Source organism: Panthera onca, chromosome A2 (genome assembly GCF_046562875.1).
Source record: "Panthera onca isolate mPanOnc1 chromosome A2, mPanOnc1 haplotype 2, whole genome shotgun sequence".
Taxonomy (NCBI): domain Eukaryota; kingdom Metazoa; phylum Chordata; class Mammalia; order Carnivora; family Felidae; genus Panthera; species Panthera onca.
In genome coordinates, this window is record NC_138340.1 from 25518176 (window position 1) to 25539950 (window position 21775).

The 21775-nt window shown below is 37.3% G+C and overlaps 1 protein-coding gene across 2 annotated transcripts in view; it reads right to left on the reverse strand.

The window, feature by feature from the left end:
• DNAH12 (dynein axonemal heavy chain 12) overlaps window positions 1-21775 on the reverse strand; it is a 211253-nt gene that overhangs the window by 64877 nt on the left and 124601 nt on the right. For both annotated transcript variants that reach the window (XM_081794954.1, XM_081794955.1), the window contains 11 exons: window positions 20899-21093; window positions 13967-14100; window positions 12032-12194; window positions 11217-11297; window positions 10453-10629; window positions 9076-9207; window positions 6914-7003; window positions 6181-6321; window positions 4059-4300; window positions 2849-2996; window positions 2153-2298 (listed from right to left, as the gene is read on the reverse strand). In XM_081794954.1, the coding sequence (XP_081651080.1) occupies window positions 2153-2298; window positions 2849-2996; window positions 4059-4300; window positions 6181-6321; window positions 6914-7003; window positions 9076-9207; window positions 10453-10629; window positions 11217-11297; window positions 12032-12194; window positions 13967-14100; window positions 20899-21093 (1649 nt within the window). The remainder of the gene's footprint in view (window positions 1-2152; window positions 2299-2848; window positions 2997-4058; window positions 4301-6180; window positions 6322-6913; window positions 7004-9075; window positions 9208-10452; window positions 10630-11216; window positions 11298-12031; window positions 12195-13966; window positions 14101-20898; window positions 21094-21775) is intronic.

The following is a 21775-nucleotide window of genomic DNA, read 5'->3' on the forward strand; positions in this document are numbered from 1 at the left end:
TGACATCAAGGGTGACAGCCATAGATGACTATACTGGGCTCAAGTGGCAAGAAGCAAAGTCTGAGCTATGAGGAAGGAGATTAATCCTTTAAAAGTACCCAATCCATGACCAGCTATTCTGCAAATAACAGGTAAAAAGGGTAACTCCATTAGAAAATTACTTTATTAGAAAAGTCAACTTTCTGCCAGAAAATGACAGATTGTTTTCCTCAATTTACATACAACCCCGAAATCTCTAGTTTCCTTGAATTTCAATTAAGACATAGATATACCAACAGCATTTTCTGAATTACAATTTAAAAAATCTGAATAACCACTCATGCATTGAAAAGAGTTCTAAAACAGAACTATAAAGACTTGGGGTCTAATATTCTGTTAAGTAGAATTTTCCCTGCTCTGCCAGAGAACACATGTTTTTAATAACTATACTTTCTCAGCTTATAATACATTTACTAATTTGTCTAGAAGTTTCAACCTAAGGATGTTCATGTTCAAGTAAACTTTGAGTGGATAAACACCAAAAAAATGATCACTCACATCCTTATTTTGTTAAAACAATACTGTCAATGTAAAGCAGACTTAGATGTCTTGAAGTATCTAGTAGGGTTTCCAAAGAATATAACAAACAGTAACTCAGACTTTCACAATGTAAGAGTTCCTTATACGTATACCTCATATTCCACAAGATGACTGAAATTTCCCTTACAGTTTTAAAGGTAGTAAATGTGATATCCTATCCCACATTTCACTTAACATAGTAATCAAGAACAAGGATTTGGAAGTTAAATTGTCTGGGTTAAAATTCCGGCTCCACCATTTACTAGTTCAGTTATCTTACTAAATTTCAAATTATTAAATCACTCTGGGCCTCAATTTCTCATCTGTAAGATGGAATAATAATAATGTCAATTCATAGGAATTTGTGAGAATACAGGACACTTACAGCAGTACCTCATGAATATAAGAGCTCAACAGTATTTATCACAGTATGTTTGAGATATAGTCCCATGAAAAGACTAAAAGTGAAATGATAACATGAATAAATAATCATTTATAGGAAATGAATTCTCAGATATGAATTCTTGTTCAAGTTTTTCAAAGTGAGATAAATAAAAGGATAATAAAACCATTTGAAAAGTTGATATAGTTATTACACTATCAATGATAGCAATTGAAAAAAGATATCCATGAAGTGGCACAAATTATCAAATTATAGTATCTTAAAAACAGGTAGAAATGCCCAGTAAAAATAAATACATTTAATAGCCAAAACTCCAAAGAGCCGAGGTGTCCATCAACAGGAGAATGCATGGTGATATAGTCATATGATGGAATATTACTCAGCAACAAAAAAAAATAGGAATGTTATGCTTTGTGGAAGAAGCCTTACACAAGAGTACCTACAGTATGTTCTGTTTATATGAAGTTCTAGAACAGGAAAAACTAGCCTGTGGTGGAAGATAATCAGAATAATTTCCTACTGTGGAGTGAGAGTGGAGATTTACTGGGAAGGGACATAAGAGAACTTCCTGGATGTTAGTCATGTGCTGTATCTGTACCAAGTGTACATTTTTGTTGGAACTCATTGAATGGTATACTTAAGTCTTGTGTATTCCATTGTACATAAATTTTACCTCAAAAAAAAAATGGGGGACCTGGGTGGCTCAGTCGGTTAAGTGTCTTACTCTTGATTTCGGCTCAGGTCATGATCTCACAATTGTGGGAGTGAACCCTGCATTGGGTTCTGCACTGAACTCCACATGGAGCCTGCTTGGAATTTTCTCTCTCCCTCTCTCTCTGTTCCTCCCCCACTCTCTCTGTTTCTCTCTTTCTCAAAATAAATAAACATTAAAAAAAGAAAGAAAAACAAACAAAAACAACTTAAGTTAATGATATGCATGCTGAAGCATTCGGGGTAGGGGGGGAGTATAACCGTATCTGCAACTTATGTTGAAAGGTAGAAACAGGATGAGTTGGAGGATGGATGGAGTGATAGATAAACATGTGATAAAGCAGCAAGAATAATAAACTGTCAATTGTAGAATCTAGGAGGTGGCAGTTATGTAGGTACTTACTTTAAAATCCCGTCAACTTTTCTCCATGTTTAATTACTTTCAAATAAAATCATTGAAAAATACTTTATGCTCCTTACCAACGCCTGGAGTTATTAACAATCACTCCATTATCTATTGAGAAAGTATCTGTTGGCAGTCCAGCTATGTTCCAGGCTCTAATTTTTACTGGATCACCCAGAGTCTTACTCAATGAGAACTCCTCTGAACATGGAATTCTTTTCTTCTGTAAGAAATAAACAAATATCTAATGTTTCCCTTATTCTTGCTGGTTGAAATATTTTTAAAATTATTGATTTGTCGGGGCGCCTGGGTGGCTCAGTCGGTTAAGCGTCCGACTTCAGCTCAGGTCACGATCTTGCGGTCCGTGAGTTCGAGCCCCGCGTCGAGCTCTGGGCTGATGGCTCAGAGCCTGGAGCCTGTTTCCGATTCTGTGTCTCCTTCTCTCTCTCTGCCCCTCCCCCATTCATGCTCTGTCTCTCTCTGTCTCAAAAATAAATAAACTTAAAAAAAAAAAAAGATGCTGAGGATTCAACTCAGTTTAAAAAAAATTATTGATTTGTCATTAGATATTATTTAATGACTCTAAAAAATAGAAAAAGCTGCAAGTTGGACAATGAAAGCATTTTACTGATCAAACAAGAAGCAAAGAACAAGACCCCATACTTCCAGCTATTTCTTCCCTTCTTCATTTTTATTACCATCTTTTTCTCCATGATACCCCAACACATACTTTGCATGTTCAAAAAGAAACTCATGAAATATGAAACCACTACCTTGCACAACATACTCCAATCTTCTGTACATGTTTGTCGAAAGCCAGAAGTGAAAGCACCAAGATAGGCTATTACTCCTGCTGATACTAAGACGTCACCAGTCAAATTTTCATATATCATCTGAAGGTCATCTGCAGCTTGAGACCATCTGTGAGATCAACCAAAGGCAAAACAGCCTCACTATAGAGAATGATGGAAGACAGCATTTGAAAGGGTAAGGGGCTTCTAGTCCAAACTCTATAACAAAAAGTCATGAAATGTTGGACTTTTGCTTATCTCTACAAAATGAGGAGGCTAGGTCCCTTCTAGTTCTGACAATGCTATAATCCATATCTACGCAATATGAATGACAATCCACCTTTCATTATTAGATTACTAGGCATTTCTTGCAGAACTTGACCCTTCAGAATAAACAAGAACAAAAATAAAAACAGGCCAGCATTTTGTCTAATAATTTTCTCCAGGATGATTTGGTCTAGAAGCCCTGTTATTTGTTTCAGTATTTATTGTTAGTCTGTAAAACACAAAAACATTTGTAATTCATTACCAAAAAATACATTTAAGTTGTATACTATTGTTTAGGTATACTATTGTTTAAGTGGCATACTATTGTTAAGGTTTTTTTTTTTTTTTTTCCGTTTAATGAAGCTTTACAGTAAAAAAGTGCATTTCAAAACCACCTAATCTGCACTACAAAATACTGTCAAAGGCCTATTACCTTATCACGCAATTCATTCAACATATAGAATTAATAAGTGAGATAGTTGGCTCGTCAGTACGAATAAATAGATTAGAATAAAGCTAACTGGTTTAGTTAGATCAATCCAGTTATATCTTCTTTGAAATAAAGTTCAAGAAAGTGAGCCATATGTCTACTACAAATATATTATAATAAAGTTTGAACACACATAAGATCGGAAAAAAATTATATAATGATGACCCATATACTCACCACTTAGATTAAAAGTGATCATTTTTAATCTAGCAAACCTTATTTTGCTAATTTAAAAAAAAAGCATTTAGAAAGAAGTTGCAAACACCATCCTTGACATTAATATATTGTTTGGAGAAGCCTGGCCAAGTGCCTTGTAGAATGCCCCACATTCTAAACCAGCCATTTACAAATCAGTAATCATAATAAATACCCAAAGAAAGTAACATATACATGCCTGACTTTCTAAAATACTGTTCAAGTGAGCAGAAATCTGACCTTGATTTTTCTCCACCCAGTCCTCCAATTAGTTTTGAGGCTCTTTCTAGTTTCTTAGCGCAGAGTTCCACCTGATCTTCTAAACGAGCCTTTTCCTCAGTTTTCTCCATAAATGTTCTTTGTAAATTTTCTACATGATGTTCTACTTCTGCCAGTTCTGCTCTCTTCTGATTCAAAAGCTCCATGGTCTCAGCTAGGGACTTCTGAGCTTCTGCTAAGCGGGCTTTCTTAGGAGCTACTACCTGTTTGGGAACAATGCATGTAGGCACGATGTGTGCTATGTAAAACAGACACCTAAATAACCCTTTACAGATACTACGGGTTAAAAGCTGATTAATTATTATTAGAAATACATTTGTTACTTATAATAATAAATTATGCAAAATAAGCATTTTGCCTTAAATCTTATGTATTTTTTACCCAAATAAAGTAAAATATATTTATATGTCATATAAAACATATAAATCATTCTGGACTAGCAAATGATCATCTATAAAATAGATGAATTATTCTGGACCAACAATATGTTAGAATATGTAGCGAAACCAGTACAATACATAGCAAAATGTCTCAAAAGAATGAGAAGTTGCCATTCAACTGTTGCCAAAAACACAGGAAAACACATGTAACGGAGATTATAAATATTTAAAATATATAAATATGCCTCTGTGTGTGTGTGTGTGTGTGTGTGTGTGTGTGGCATTTTCAAGTCTGTAGTCTTTTTCCCAGTTGGCTGAGGCATACATTTGCCTTGGAGGGATTAAGACTATGATAACAGGTACAAAGAGAAAGCAAGCCTTGATGTTCAGTTTCACTACCAAAACAAACTTTTCTTCAACAAGTCTTGAAAAGCCACACTTTATTGAGAGAAAGGGGATTTTCTAAAGTTCTTATCCTATTATGCTCATTAGTATATCAAGAATGGGGTTTGGCCAACTTGATCGTGGAGTGTATTTTAAACCATGGGGAAAAAGAATTTAGAAGATGACCAAAAAGACTATATGCCAGTTTGAAAGAAGGAAGTTCTGTATCTTCTGGTTCATTGCCATGAACAAAGCTGATGGCAAAGAGGGAGGGAGGAGGCAGGGATCAGACACCAAATGTCCTGTTTTCTCTCCTTTGGGCTGAAATCCCGGAATGTGTTAAATAAATAGAGAGAAAGCAGGCAGCTCCACTTTCTACTTTTGACTCCAGAGGAGACCTTCCTGAATATCTCCCTCCAACCCTTCCCTAACAACATGGGACAGCTGCATCAGAACTGAAATGGCAGTGTAGTGTAAATGCCTTGGCTTCTCTGCCTTATTCCACATGCCTTGGGAGATGGGTGGAGATGAGCTAGGTTGAGAGCTCAAAATTTGCAATGGGGACCTCTCCCCACGATGCTCAATGAAGAATATCCCAGATAAAACTAATTTCTTTTCCTTTGACAAGTCTACTCCCCTGAAACTAACAATCAAAATCCCTACCTCTCCACAGGCACATGTGTATGTTTCTAAATTGTGACAGCTTGATCATTTATTCTATACCCTGAGGTTATTCTAAACACTTGCTACCATGTATTTTTCCCTGACATTTTATTTGTATTTCCTGCTTCCCTCAGTAGAATTCTGCAAGCTACAGAGGGCAAGGCCAGTGTTTCCCTGGTCCTTTGCTAGCCAAAGTTACAAAGTGTTTTTAACCATTCTCCATAAAAGTTTCCCTATCAATGCATGCCATTGCTTCAGGGCAACTTTCCATGCTCTACCTCTTAACTTTACTGCATCTTCCTACTTTTGACCCCTTGAATCAGCTTTTTAATCTGCCACTTTGCCCTTGATGTTTTGTTTTCTTTGCTCCTGAAACTCTAATTCTTTTATGCCCTAAGTCTCTATAGCTATAGGTCAGTCTGGCCAATTCACCCCTGTTCCCACAGTGCTACCACTCACACTAGCCCTGGCAAGGTTATGTCACACACAAGTATTCTCTTCATCTACTAGATACTTAACATCTGGTGTTTGTGCTGTAGCAAGACAAATTCTTGCTGGTATCATTTCTAGAAACTTCTTAACTTGTCAATATAGGCATAGATTTTAATTTCTGGGAATATTTCAAGACAAAATGAATGTACTGATCCTCAAAATACCTTTGCAACTCTGTCATACACTTCCATAGCCATGATCCACTTACACAGACCCTCAGCAGCAGAAGAAGCTTTCGCAATCTTAGAAGGGTCAAATTCAGGGTTTGTTAGGTACTCGCCACGTATCTTCTGCATAACAGTCACCTATACAGCAAGCATTTAGATCTTAAAATTTCAACATGTATCATACAATCATAAGATGAAAAAATAATCATGCACAGCAAAAAATTGTGTAAGAAAGTTATGTTGTCTTTAAAAACCAAGGTCAAGTATTGTAGCAGAAACACAAGTCATATTTGTGAGCAAAATATGCAAGATTATAGACATTGAGGCAAGGTGTTTCCTCTAAAAAAAATTAAGACTTTTGGAGATTGGAAAGATATATGGAAAAAGGAGAAAATAATAATTAGACATAAATAAATATAAGTTTGGATGGAAAAGTGCACTATACTTTTTTATCTCACATACACTTGTGTTTCAGATTTATTAAACTATTCTAAGAAGACAGAGACTTGTTTCATGTTAATAATACACTAAAATAGTAACTTATTAAATGACTTTCAATGGTCTGAAGCAGCAGTTTTATGCATTATGAGAATTCATAAGAAAGTCAATAATTCCTTCATTCTTTTAATCTTAAATATGGACCATCCTCTTATGTTTTATATAACATTGCATAATGTTAAAGATCTTATACATCTTGGCAAAGTTATACAAAAAAATCAATGAAACTCACTGGAATGTTGTCCTTGTCATATTCTCTCAACTCTCTTAAGAAATTCATATCTCCCAGAAGCTTTTTGCTAGGTCCCCAGTAATCTAATATCTATAAATAAAATTTATGGAAACGTATTAAATGTATGATTAAAGATGCTCAATATAAATTTTTCTTCTTGAAGTTTAAGCTGTATTATCCAGAGAAACCACACACTTTCAAAATATCAACTTACATCTCTTTGGAAATAAAGAGACTCCTCTCTCCAAGAACATATTGAACATATCAAACATTTAAAATATGAACATGTATTTATACATTGAATTTATTATAAAAAAGTGAACATTTAAAGGGCAAATGATGCAATTATTTCTCTTTAGGAAATGTAAAAGCAACTAGCATAAACACCATCAGAATTTCATATAAGAAAATGTATTTTTTTTATTTCCAGTTTTGTTTTCCTTTACTCTTGATTCTTTCAAACCAGAAAAGTAGTGCTATTGACTGACAATTGTGTCCTCCCCCATCAAAATTCGTATGTTGAAACATAATCCCCAGCGTGATGGTATTTGGAGGTGGGATTGTGGGGAGGTGATTAGGTCACGAATGGGGTTAGTGTCCTTATAAAAGATTCCTCAGAAAGCGCCCTCCTACTTCTGCCATGTGCAAAGCAAACCATCTATAAAGCAGAAAGTGGGCCTTCCACCAGACACTGAATCTACTGGAGCCTTGGTCTCAGAATTCCCAGCCTCCAGAACTATGAGAAGTAAATATAAGCCACCCCAGTGTATGGTAATTTGTAATAGCAGCCCAAATGGACTAAGACAGGTAGCAAACATTTTTCTTATAGATGACTGCCTCACCCACCTACGCTCCCCAAGTGAGATAAAGAAGAGTAAGAAGGAAAAGATTACACATCACTCCGCCAGTTCTAGGATAAAGCACATAGTGCTTGTGCTGGCAAAGATGTTAAGTAAGTAGCTCACCATCCTTTTTCCTAATTCCAGAATCCTGATAGGTAGGGTTGTAAGTGTGTATATAAATGAGAATAACTTGGTAAAGTAAGAAGCTATTTATTTTCTATTATGCATGTACACACACATCCCAATTCCCCAATTCAGGAATTGAAACCTAGGTACTATAAATAAGCCTGAAAAGAAAATAAGTCCATAGATTTAGTTTAGGATGGATGTTATGCCTTCCTTTTTAAGGGCTATAACCTTGACTAATAATCATAATAACAACAGCTAACATATGGGGTGCCTGGGTGGCTCAGTCGGTTAAGTGTCTGACTTCGGCTCAGGTCAAGATCTCACAGTCCGTGAGTTCAAGCCCCATGTCGGGCTCTGTGCTGACCGCTCAGAGCCTGCAGCCTGCTTCAGATTCTGTGTCTTCCTCTCTCTCTGCCCCTCCCCCACTCATACTCTGTCAAAAATAAAAACATTAAAAAAAACCAGCTAACATCTATTGCAAACTTATTGTTTATAAGGCTTTATACATAAGAACTTTATATTATCTATATGTATAATCTATATGTATCTACCTGTATGTATAATCTATATGTATCTACCTGTATGTATAATCTGTATGTATCTATCCATATGTGTAATCGAATCCTCACATTAACTTTGTGCAGCAGGTACTATAATAATCCTCCAGCAGGTACTATAATAATTATGTACTATAATAATTCCACAAAGGTTAATTAAGTATCTTGCCCAAGGTCACATGGCTGGCAGGACAGGATTTTTGAATACAGACATTCTGGTTGTAGAACACATGCTTTGAACAACTTCACTATATTGCTTAACTCAGCAGAATTTTTTGAATGCTCTGAAATAACACCTATGTGGTTATAGAGAAAGTTCCTGAGAATCTTAGCTGGAAACATCTCACAAATCTCAGTGTTTATTTAATCCCACCCTGTGATAGCAGGTAACGCTGCACAGACAGAAAAAGAAACAGAAGCAATTGGAAGCACATTTTTCTGAGGCTGTACTGCCTTCGCTTTACCCTGGAATACATGCAGATAGTGTTTTCCATACTTTCTTCTGAATCTGTCCAATCTGGAAAACGAGGTTTCTTTCCTGAACTGGATACTGTTGACATTTAATTTGATAATAGTTACTGCAAGGTGTTATGTATAATCATGACTATGATTTAGATTTGTGTCTAGTTATTACCTTGCCTCCAGTTCCTGAAGGATCTGAAATTTTTTCTGGTTTTATATCTTTCATGACACAGATAGCAGCCATAACTAATTTAACACCAGACGGAGGGTTCTTCATTGATTTCACAATTGTAATGTCAGCTGGCTAAATTGAAAGAGAGAGTACCCTCAGAGTACTTTATTTTTAAGTAACGAGAATTTAAAAAAATAATGTTGGAGAATAACATCAATTATGTTGGAAATTAATTGATTTACCGTAATTTCCAACAATTATGTTAGAACATAGCATTTTCATTTGAAATTATAACTGGTTTTGGCTTTGCATAATTATAAAATAATTAATAAAAGAGAATTTAAATTCAACACAGATTAAGACCAATGGTTCTCAAATGTTTGGGAGTTCATAGATCCTCATGAGAATATTGACACCTATGAAGCCTCCAGAAATATTTTTGCACGTATACAAAAAATTTGCATACAATCATATAACAAGCCCATACACTGAGCCCAGGTTAAGAACACTAAGTTAGATAAAGACTTAATTCTACATTTGCTTATATATTAGTTTTACCAAAAAACTGAAGTAGAGGTAGACCCTAATTTAAACTTGTTTTCTAAAAAGACATATATTGTTATGACAGACACAATAGATCCACATACATATCATCCATTCCAATATCCTTCTGACATTCTTTGCATTGCTGGAAAGCTAACAACTATATATATCTTAGTTCCTCATAAACTGGAGCTGTGGGTGGTCATTGGGTTCTGCCATAGATCACCTGAATGATACCAGAGTTCTGACTAAATAAACAGGGTGATGGGCAGGGTGTGAGGCACCTCGTTTGCTGATAGAGATTACAGTGGAGGCTCTGGAGTGTGGCTCTGCAGGCTTCTGACTCAGAGGGATCTTTCCTCTGGTAGGCCATTTCAGTTTGTCTTTGGGAGTCATTCCTGGCAGTTCAGCCTTGGATCTCTTTCTTCAGCTCTTCCAATACTTGTGTAATCCATTTACAGAATTCTCTAAGGAATCCTTTAAGGAATCCCTGTCTGCTTGTATTAAATAGAGACAGTTCTCTACCCTGCAACTGCAACCTAACTCATATAGCCTGATACCAGGAACAGTACAAGGCTACAGACTCTCAGTGAAAAGGGAACCTAATATCAATGATATTAATCGGCGAGGTTTGAAGGCATCATGAATCCTCTGAGTTTCAGAGGATGGAGTGCTAAGAGTCCTTGGCACACAGTGATAAACAGTTACTTAAATTAATGCTCGTGGTCATCTAGAGTGAAGTGCCACCCACCGGAACAGAGCCACACCTAATGAAACAGGGACCTGTGACCTAGTTTGTCGATGAAACGCAAGGTAGTGAATTCAAATACTTGCCTTGAGTGTATCCAGGGCAGACAGGGCTGCTTCCAAGGCTGGAATTGCCTCAGCCAGGTCACTCTCACACTCGTTTTTCAGAGCTTGGGCTTCCTCAGCCTTGCCACTGGCTATCTCTTCATCTAATTTCACAAACTTTCTTTTTGCTTCCACTTGTGCAGACTCTATCTCGATAATCTAAAGAAAGAAAAAAACAAAGACAATTCCTCCAACATCCTATTGCTTTCTCCTTCCTAAAGGCAAAAGAATGTTTGGAGATTAGGGAATTCAACATATCATGTTGAAGGGCAGGAGGTCCCAGGATAGAATGAGGAGAAATGCGAATACATGGGACCTAATGGGATAATGGGCTTCCCGCTTCCTTTCAAAATCAACAGAACTCATGTGGGACTCCAGAAGATAGCCAGGCAGTAGAAAAGGGTAAGTCCTCTAAGATCTAGTGGTGTAGTGGCAAAAAATTAAGGCATATTTTCACATTTCAATTGTCATCTGACATCAATTTTTAAAAACTCACGATAGGGACACCTGGGTGGCTTTGTCGGTTAAGTGTCTGACTTCAGCTCAGGTCATGATCTCACGGTTCGTGGGTTCGAGTCCTGCATTGGGCTCTGTGCTGACAGCTCAGAGTCTGGAGCCTGCTTCAGATTCTGAGTCTCCCTCCCTCTCTGCTCCTCCCCTCCTCGTGCTCTGTCTCTCTCTCTCTCTCTCTCTCAAAAAATAAACATTAAAAATAAATAAAAAATTAAAAACTCAGGATACTCTACCTGCATCATATGTGCATTTTCAATTTTAGCTTCTTCCAATTTGGGCTGTAATTGAACAAGCTCCATTTTCATTTCTCCAACCTAAACAGACAATTTGTCATTAAGTTTTCATAGCTACAAGAGCTACGGAAGCTAGCCACAAAAAATTGAAACATAAAGCGCATCATACAGCATTAGGGCCAGCAAACCTTAACTTTTTCCCTCACTTATTTATATGATAAACAAAGCCATGCCAGTTTTCTTCACAACAGACTTTATCTTCCTCACGTATATGACAGAGCTGTGAGAGAATGCGGTTGTCATGGAAGAAATGCAGATAGAAAAAAGGTGGCAGGGTGGAGTGTCCCTATTATATGATGCATGGTATACAGTGCATATGAATCACTCAAACCTGTATTGCTTGCAGTGAACTAATGCTAGTATTACTAGCACTTGACTTATTTTAAAAAATCGTATATTTAATAAAACCTTATATTACAATAAAAAAAGGAAACTCAGACTTCCTGTATTCTCTCCAAATGCCAAAAAATTAAGAATAAAACAGGACTATTTAAGTCTGTATTTGAGTCTGGGAAACTTAGTGAATTTCTCTAAAACTGACTTTAACTCGTTTGTAAAATGAGGATCATTAGTGTCTACCTCACTGAGTGGTTATGAGGAATAACTGAAGGAATGTGTGTGAGGCACATAACACAATGCCTGGCACATAATGTATTCTTGATAAATTGTAACTCTTTGTTATTTATGATTTCTTATATTTCCCAATGAAAAATTATAATTATATATTACCGTTGTGAGCAGCTCATCAAATTTACCTGAGACTCGGCAAAAGCTAATTTGTCAAGCCCATTCACATATCGCTGTTTTGCTTCCATGACAGCTTGTCGCCTCTTAGTCAAAAGCTGTCGAAATGAGGCAATAAGTTCGAGGTAAGAAGTAGCAGTAACATAGTTATGCCGTCCTAACTGCTGCAAGAACCTAAGAGAGACAGATAACATATCTTACTCCAAAGTAATGAGTTGCACAGAGTAAGAAGTGCATTCAACAAAGCATCAACAACAAACTTATAAGAATAAAGGTTAATTTCATTCAGAAGCTGCTGAGTTCTTAAACTTTATAACATTCTAAGAATTCTCCACATAAGCATGCCCTGATTTCTTATCTGCAAAATATCAAATAGCAATGATGTATTTAAAAAGCACAAATCACCAAAGATGGGTATCAAAGGTGAGCAAGAACAAGAAAGATACAGGCCTTTTTATATGTGTCATAAGCTAGGAGGAACTAGCACTGTAAGGGACTCAAGATACTGTGTAAGGTAGGGAAGTGTCATAGGGAGAGGTGTTGCAGATAGGATAGCAAGGACGAGTCCCCATTCCTTGCACAAAGTGTTGTCACTTTGGCTGAGTGGAGTATGGCCAGAAGCGTAAAACTACTACACATAACACATGGAAACAATGGAAGCAACATTGTTTCATGGCAAGTACACAGAGTAGAGCCCACTGCTTGGTGCACCCGTCCAATCCAACCATGCCACGAGGCTGTATGATTCTGGATAGGCAATATACTATGAGCGCTTGGCTTTACATACTTTTGAAATGAGGGTGTCAGAGATGAACAGAGATGAAATAGATACTTCTGAGTTATCCACAGCCCACCACCCCTCTTCCCTTTTCTGAAAACTTCCATCCAGTGCTCCATCAGCAATGTTTGTTCTCTGAAACCTGCCACTTTAACCACAGCTGATTAGACTAGGGTTGGGCACTAGACACAAATGAGGCTTATCACATTTTGGGATAAATTTAGAACAGGGAGCTGGAAACAGCCAATCTGCCTGCCTGTTGGTGGAATTGCAAGAAGTAAACTTGAGAATCAAGAGGCAGACAATTTCCTCCACATGCAAGGAGATGTAGAAAACTCAGTCTGCCAAATACATATGATCTCATTTATATATTTATATGTGGAACCTAAAGAAGAAGAAGGAGGAGGAAGAGGAGGAGGAGGAGGAGAACTAGAACTCATAGACATGGAGAATAAACTAGTGGTTCCAGAGGCAGAGGGTAGGGGGTGGGGGAAATGGATGAATGTGGTCAAAAGATACAAACTTCCAATTACAATGGGGATGTCATGTGCCCTATGGTAACTATGGTTAACAATACTGTATTATGTGTTTGAAACTTGCTAAGAGAGTAGATTTTAAAAGTTCTCATCACAAGAAAAAATTGAGAAGAATGTTAACTAAACTTATTGTAGTAATAATTTCACATTATATACATATATCAAATCATTAGGCTGTACCTGTTAAATTTATATAATGTTATGTCAATAATGTCAATAAAACTGGAAAAAAGTCAAATAAATGCAAAAAAAAAGAAAAAGAAAAAGAAGGAAAATACAGTCTACAAAGAGAAAGAATCAGAAAAGGGAGGGAAAATAGGATGAGAAACAAAGAAAAGGTATTTCTGGGTTTAGGATGACTTTCTAACTCTTGTTTCCAGTATATCTGTGATCCAGCTGTATTCCTTTTCTTAAGCTTTGTGAGATACCCTTGTATCTTTATAATAAATTCTCCCCTTTTCCTTAAACCTAGATTAAGTAGTTTTCTATTCTATTGCAAACTGAGATCTTAATTAAATGATCAGAAATGTTTAGAAGACATAGAAATCCTATTGAAATTTTGAGCTTTTCACAGAGAGAGACATGTTAAAATATAAGGCATTATTGTCATTTTAAAATTTATTAATATTAACCTTTCTGAAAGATCCATAATGGTAGTGTGAAAGTGTTTGCAGATTGGAACTATCTCTCGTCTTTCAACCTCAGTAAGCTCCAACGTTTCTAAGAATTTCATAGCTACAAGTTCAAGGGCATCTTCAGGCCATGGCTAAAAATAAGAAAAAGAAAAACTTAAGACATTTAAGATGGGTAGTCCCACTCCAACTATGTAAATGTCTTCCTGGATTAAAAGAATTTGGGGTTAAGAAAATTAAAACCTTAATTGGAAAAATAGAATTAGGTGGACTGAGGTCACAACTAAATCTATGAAAGAGTTTATAATTAAAGAGCAAATATAAAGGAAGCGTCAATGGTATTTTACATAACAAGAATACATTACACTGCTTTCCTAACTCTTCCATTTGGACATCTAGTAGACATCCCAAAGTTAGCATGACAATGGCAGAGGCTGCTAGTTGCCCACCTAATACCTATCAGCTCTTTTTCCTAAGGACTCCAATTTTATTCTAGATGGAAATAGGCCCAGCTAAAAGACCACATTGCCTAGATTCCCCTGCAATTCAGAGCAGATTAAGGCATATAAGCAGTTGTTGGGTGGGAACCTCAGGAAAGGCTCTTTAAAGGGTTAGAGCTGGTATGTATCCCTTTTTAAAAAGGTTTTTATTTAAATTCCAATTAGTTAACGTACAGTGTAACATTAGCTTCAGGCGTACAATGTAGTGATTTAACACTTCCATACAACACCCAGTGCTCATCACAAGTGCACCCCTTAATCCCCATTGCCTATTTCACCCATTCCCCCCCACCTCCCCTCTAATAACCATGTTTGTTCCCTATAATTAAGAGTCTGTTTCTTGGTTTGTCTCTTTTTTTCCCCTGTGCTCATTTGTTTCTTAAATTTCATATGAATGAAATTTTATGGTATTTGTTTTTCTCTTATTTCACTTAGCATAATACTCTCCAGCTCCATCCGTGTCATTGCAAATGGCAGATGTCATCCTTTTTGATGGCTGAGTAATATTCCATTGTGTATATGTACCACAGCTTCTTTATCCAATCATCAGTCAATGGACACTTGGGCTGCTTCCATGCTTTGACTATTGTAGATAATGCTGCTATAAACATTGGGATGCATGCACCCCTTCAAATCAGTATTTTTGTATCCTTTGGGAAAATACCTAGTAAGTACAATTACTGGATTATAGGGTAGTTCTATTTCTAACTTTTTGAGGAACCTCCATACTGTTTTCCAGAGTGGCTGCACTTGTTTGCATTCCCACCAACAGTGTAAGAGAGTTCCCCTTTATCCCCATCCTCACTAACGTCTGTTGTTTCCTGTGTTGTTAATTTTAGCCTTTCTGACAGGTGTAAAGTGTGTCGGTTTTGCCCTAACCTTCTATTATTCTATTTCTTTCCTGGGACACAGATGTGGAAGTTGGAGCTCCAGCAGCCACCTTAGACCATAAGATGAATTTGAGGGTAGAAACCACATGTTAAGGATAGTAAAGAAGAAAGAACCTTAGATTCTGATGACTTTGACAAGCCATAAAAGCCCAGTCTTCTTACCTTCAGATTTTTTTCTATGAGAGAGAAAAACTTCATACGTTTAGTTTGGGTTTCTGTTATTAGCAGTCCATCATAATTCCTGTTATGACTTCCAGAGCTGAACTTTTGATTTTCTTCCCCCCAAATTTGCTTCTTCTCCAGACTTCCCGGTCTCAGTGAAAGGATTCCTCTGCTTTTCCTGGAACATGCCACCTGTGTTCCTGCGTCTGGGCCTTGGGTTTTGCTATTCCCTCTGACTAGAACCCTCCTCACCTAGACCCTGATGTGGTTCTCCGTCATATCTCTGCAGAAAGGCCAACTTATTAGGAAGGTCTTCCCAGAGCACTCATTGTAAAACACCACTCCTTTCCTCATTTCTCTCTTCCTGGTCCTGAGTTTTCTTCTTAGCACTTAAAAGTACACAACATAAATTTTTTTGTCCATTTGTTCATTGTCTGTTTCCCCTGACCACTAAAATGTAAAATCCATGAAAGGACTTTTTCTCCCTGCCATTATCTTCAGTACCTAAGACAGCACCTGTCAATGATTCCAAATATTATTCGATGAAATAATTTATGCTAAATGAGCAATTAATTTTTACTTGCTCATTAGAGTATTTTCCAAATTTCATTTAGATTCAACAAGATGCTTGTAATTATTTTCCTTTGTGTCAGACAATATTCATTTTAAGGTCAATTTTTCTCAGTGTCTGGCCCTCCATTCTAGTGAAATTCAAACTTTTTTGACCTAGTACACCATTAGTAAAAAAAGTTTTAAACACACACTGCCAGTATATGCAAGTTTACTAACAGATTGTATTCATGTTATACTAACAAATTTTTCAAAGAGGCTTCTAAAGATTATAGAGATCAGTGAATTTTTGTAAAATGCCAGAGTAAGTGAATGTCATAGGAGTCATACATCACTGAAAACATTACAAAGGTTTATCTTTGTGTTCTGGGTGCTTTTTTTTTTTAATTATCCTGCTAATCATGAAAGTTTAATAAGTATCTGTACTAGTTAGAATATTTATGGCCACAGTGACAGAAACCAGTCTTACTGTGTCTTCAAAGGGAATGTATCATTGTATATAATAAGAAGTCTAGAAGTAGAGTACTTCCAGAGCTGCTTAATTTAGAAGCTCAGTCATATCAAGGATCCAGTTCTTTCCAGCCTTTTGCTCTACCATTGTCCATGCACTTTGTTTTATGCTTGGGCTTGCCCCATCTTGGTGGCAAGAGGACTGTTGCAGCTATAGACATTACATCCTCAAACAACAAGTTTGAGAGATAGAAAAGGCCCTTTTCCTACCATGTAACACTTCTTATAGTGAAGAGTTATACTTTTCTTACGCTAATCCCCAAAGCTTCCCAACAGACTTGAATTCAGGATCCATTGGCAAGGAGTAGGTCATGAATAGGCTCATGTATAAACCAATCAACAGTAGGAGGCATGAGAGCACCAAAAATGACTTGGACGAGCCAGAAATCAATCCCTGTGATACATGACTACATGGAGGGTGATTTTCCAGACAAAATCAGAATTCTATAGACAAGGATAGAGTGGGTAGAAAATGGCTACTGACAGGAAAACATCATGAGCTAATATTGCAAGGTATGATACGCCCTGGGGATAAGATTTGTTGTTTAAACAGTCAGTATAAATCCATATTTTAAACAGCCTTTTTAAATTTGTTCTAACCAATATCTTGTCAGATCTTGTTAAGTAGTCACTGCTTTTGCCTCAAGATGTAGCTGACACAGAACTCAAGCTAGCTCACGCTGGTTTATGCCATTTTCTTAAATCCATTTAGATCTTCATTATATTACATCTTCAATTTTCAGTTTATCACAGGGATCCCTCAGGGCACCTTACATACTATCTATGACATATGGTCATCTGACATACAAACTGAGTAGGAGTAGACTGTTAATCCATATAAAATATTTCATACAAAAATGAATGAATATTCCAGTAATTCCTTCCCTTATCATCTGAATTTCTTTAGTACCCCTGGTAAGTACACACGCTACTTTGAGACTAAAGATCTAGCCAGGGCTCCTGGGTGCCTCAGTTGGCTAAGCGTCTGCCTCTTGATTTTTGGCTCAGGCCATGATCTCATGCTTTGTGAGTTCGAGCCTCTGTTTGGGATTCTCTCTCCCCTTCTCTCTCTGTTCCTTCCCCCCATTTGTGTGCTCTCTCTCAAAAAAAAAAAAAAAAAAAAAAGATCTAGCCAAAAATTCAATGCTGTCCTGAGCTATGGGACACATAGTGGTTTATACTCACTTCCTGAACTTCACAGACCCCGGCCCCAGACAATGCCATTAGCATCATTGTGACACAGATCCTCTATCCCCCACTGTTTCACTGCAAAACCTTTATTCCTCTGTTATCCACCTAAATTCCCTTATCTATTTGCAACTCCCAGCTCCCTCTTTTAAAAAAATTTTCTCAACAGCTATGAATCGCTTATAATAGAATACAAAGTCTATGGTTATGACAAAGATATTCAGAAGTAGCCAACTATCCTTATAAGATTTCACGAAAGAAAAATTTATGGTTGGACAGAGTTGGGTTGGTTTTTGGCTGCTTAATGGATATAATATTAAGATACAGTTTACATAAATCAAAATTGTTTCACACAACTTTTATTATTGTGTAAACACTAAAATATCCACTAGCTGAACATATGTACAGTCCTCAAAAGGGAAAAACTAGTTGGGGTGCCTGGGTGGCTCAGTCGGTTAAGCATCCAGCTTTGGCTCAGGTCATGAATGATCTCCTGGACTGGGGTTCAAGCCCCGCATTGGGCTCTGTGCTGATAGCTCAGAGCCTGGAGACTGCTTTGGATTCTGTGTCTTTCTCTCGTTCTGCCCCTCCCCCACTTGTGCTCTGTCTCTCAAAACTGAATAAACATTAAAAAATATATTTAAAAAAAAAATTTTTTTTAACATTTATTTATTTTTGAGACAGATAGAGACAGAGCATGAGCAGGTGAGGGTCAGAGAGAGAGGGAGACACAGAATCCGAAACAGGCTCCAGGCTCTGAGCTGTCAGCCCAGAGCCCGATGCGGGGCTCGAACTCACGGACCGTGAGATCATGACCTGAGCCGAAGTTGGACGCCCAACCGACTGAGCCACCCAGGTGCCCACAAAAAATATTTTAAAAAACAAGGCAGAACTAGTTTTGCAACTGATAAATAGGTAAAAGAGAATAAAACAAATTAGCACCAGAAATTTATTTTTAATTATTTTAATGTTTATTTTTGAGAGAGAGACAGACAGAGACAGAGCACATATGGGGGAGGGGCAGAGAGAGGGAGACACAATCTGAGTCAGGCTCCGGGCTCTGAGCTGTCAGCACAGAGCCCAACACAGGGCTGGAACCCACAGGCCCTGAGATCATGACCTGAGCCGAAGTTGGACACTCAACCAACTGAACCACCCACATGCCCAAAGAAACTTTAACTTTTTTAATGTTTTATTTATTTTTAAGACATAGAGCCAGAGCATGAGTGGGGAGGGGCAGAGAGAGAGGAAGACACAGAATCTGAAGCAGGCTCCAGGCTCTGAGCTGTCAGCACAGAGCCCAACGCGGAGCTTGAACTCATAAACTATGAGATCATGACCTGAGCCGAAGTTGGACGCTTAACCAACTGAGCAACTCAGGCGCCCCCAAAGAAATTTATTTTTAAAAGAAATTATCCAGGATACCTAGTGGCTCAGTTGGTTGAGTGTCCAACTTCAGCTCAGGTCATGATATTGCAGTTGATGAGTTCAAGCCCCACGTCGGGCTCTGTGCTGACAGCTCAGAGCCTGGAGCCTGCTTCACATTCTGTGCCTCCCTCTCTTTCTGTCCCTCCCCTGCTCATGCTCTGTCTCAAAAATAAATATAAACATTTAAAATTAATTAATTAATTAATTAAATAAAATAAATTATCCAGGGTCAATCTACAGTCCACATTCTTTTGGGCATAAAACAATTAAATAGAAGATACCATGAGCTACTATTATTTTTTTTAACATAATTTATTATCAAGCTGGTTTCCATACAACACCCGGTGCATGAGCTACTATTCTCAAGAGCATAAGTACTTTATGGTCTTACACAGGCAGTGACAACCTGCCTTAAGGTTAAGTGAAGTGGCAGCCTTCATCATTTGCTGCTGGCTTGACTGAAATGGCCACTCAGTTGGTCTTCCTGTATCTTGTTTCGCCCTATTCCAAACCATCCCATATAGCCTCCAAGTATTTGGATTTTCTTCCTCTAAATATGTTAGCTAAATATATGTTAATGCCCCCATAATGTCTTTGGTGCAAAACCAAATTCCTAGGCACATTCACAAATTCCATATGACTTGGCACCAACTCAAAGCTCCAGCTTAACTCCTGCTATCCTCAGTGCCAGTCACCTGTACCAAACTATATGCATTTGCCCAAATGAGACATGCCCGCCTCACTGTTCTACCTTTGCACTTACTATACCCTTGTGATGGTTAGTTTTAAGTGTCAATTTTACTATGGGCCACAGGTGCCCAGATATCTGGTCAAACATTACACTGGATATTTCTATGAAGTGTGCTTTAGGATGAGTTTAATATTCAAATTAATAGACTAAGTAAAGCAGACTACCCTCCCTCATGTGAATGGATCTCATCTAATCAATTGAAGGTCTGAAGATAATAAAAATACTGAACATTCCTACACCCCCCAGAATAAGGGGAACTCCTTCTGCCCGACTGCCTTCAGTTTTTTCCTGCCTTTGGACTCCAATGGAAACATTGGCTCTTCCTGGGTCTCAAGCCTGCTGGCCTTCAGACTGGAACTTACACCATTAGTTCTCTTGGGTCTCCAGCTTGCTGGCTGCAGATGTTCAAACTTGTCAGCCTCCATAATCATGTGAGCCAGTTACTCATAATAAATACATGTATAGATAGATATAGATATCAATATCAACAGATATAGATCTACCTATATATCTTTTTAGACATATATACGTGTGTGTGTGTGTGTGTGTGTGTGTGTGTGTGTGTGTGTGTGTAATACATTCTTTTGGTTACTAATACACTCCTCCTCTATGTATTTCATTTTCATAGTTTAGGGATTCACCGTCTTAATAAGTACATCTTTTCCATACCAAGGTTATAGCTCTTTTATATGATTGTGATGACTCCTTTACCAACTGCCTTTTCTATCTTCCAGTCTAGAATATGAGCTCCTTGTGGGGATCATGTAGACTTATCAGTCCCTGGCACCGAGCACTATGCCTGTCATTAGAGCAAGCAATCAAGAAACAAACATGTGCTGAATGTGTATCAATAGAGGTTGAGTAAGATTTCAGAAAAATTCTAAAAGATTTAGTTGCCCATTCCCCCCACCCCTCTGCCCCCAAATTACAAACCTGAAACCAGTCAATGGTACAGCAATTGATGAGGGATGGGAACTGTCTCAAGCGATTCCGAAAAGCATCTCCAATGGGGCTAAAGGCCACTACAACATGAAGATTATCTTTGCAGCGATTCACAAAGAATGCAAACAGGGCCAAGGGACTGAGTTCATAGTGTTTACTGCCAGCCTGAGCTACAGGACGAACACCCTAGGGAAATAAAAACCTTGTAAACAAAACCAGACAATCTGATAATGAGATTAATAACTACCGGAATGTTAAGAATTTTTATTATTCCCCTTGTAAATATCTTTAAATTTTTTATATCAATAAAGTGACTTTGATATAGTTTGTACTTCTTCCAACTCCATAATTCTATAATTTGAAAATAAATATCTGTCAAGAATTTAACTTATAAAGGTACTCACAAAAAGTTCACCATGATATATGTATAGGACTATAATTCAACATTGCTTCTAAGAGGAAAAACCTAAACAACTGAAGTGTCCAGTTAAAAACATTATAAAGCATTCATAGGTTGTAAATTTTATACAACTGTTAAATGAAGTGCATTGATGAATGTGCTATGGCAAGATCAGCAAGATAAAATAAGTGAAAAGAAAATAAGTTATGCAACAGTGTGTAATGTGATCTTTGTTAAAAGAATACATAGGTGCATGTGTGAGTACATACACACCTGTTTATGAAAGTAATCACAGAAACTATTAACAATAGTTACTTTTGGTGAGATGGACTTAAGGGGGAGTATGAGAAGAAAACTTTCACTTTTTGTTTTGGACTTTTTTTTGGTTTGTATCATTCTTTTTTTTCATTCTGGACATTTTTATGCTATTTGAACTCTAACTTTATTCTTACAACATTGTTATATTTA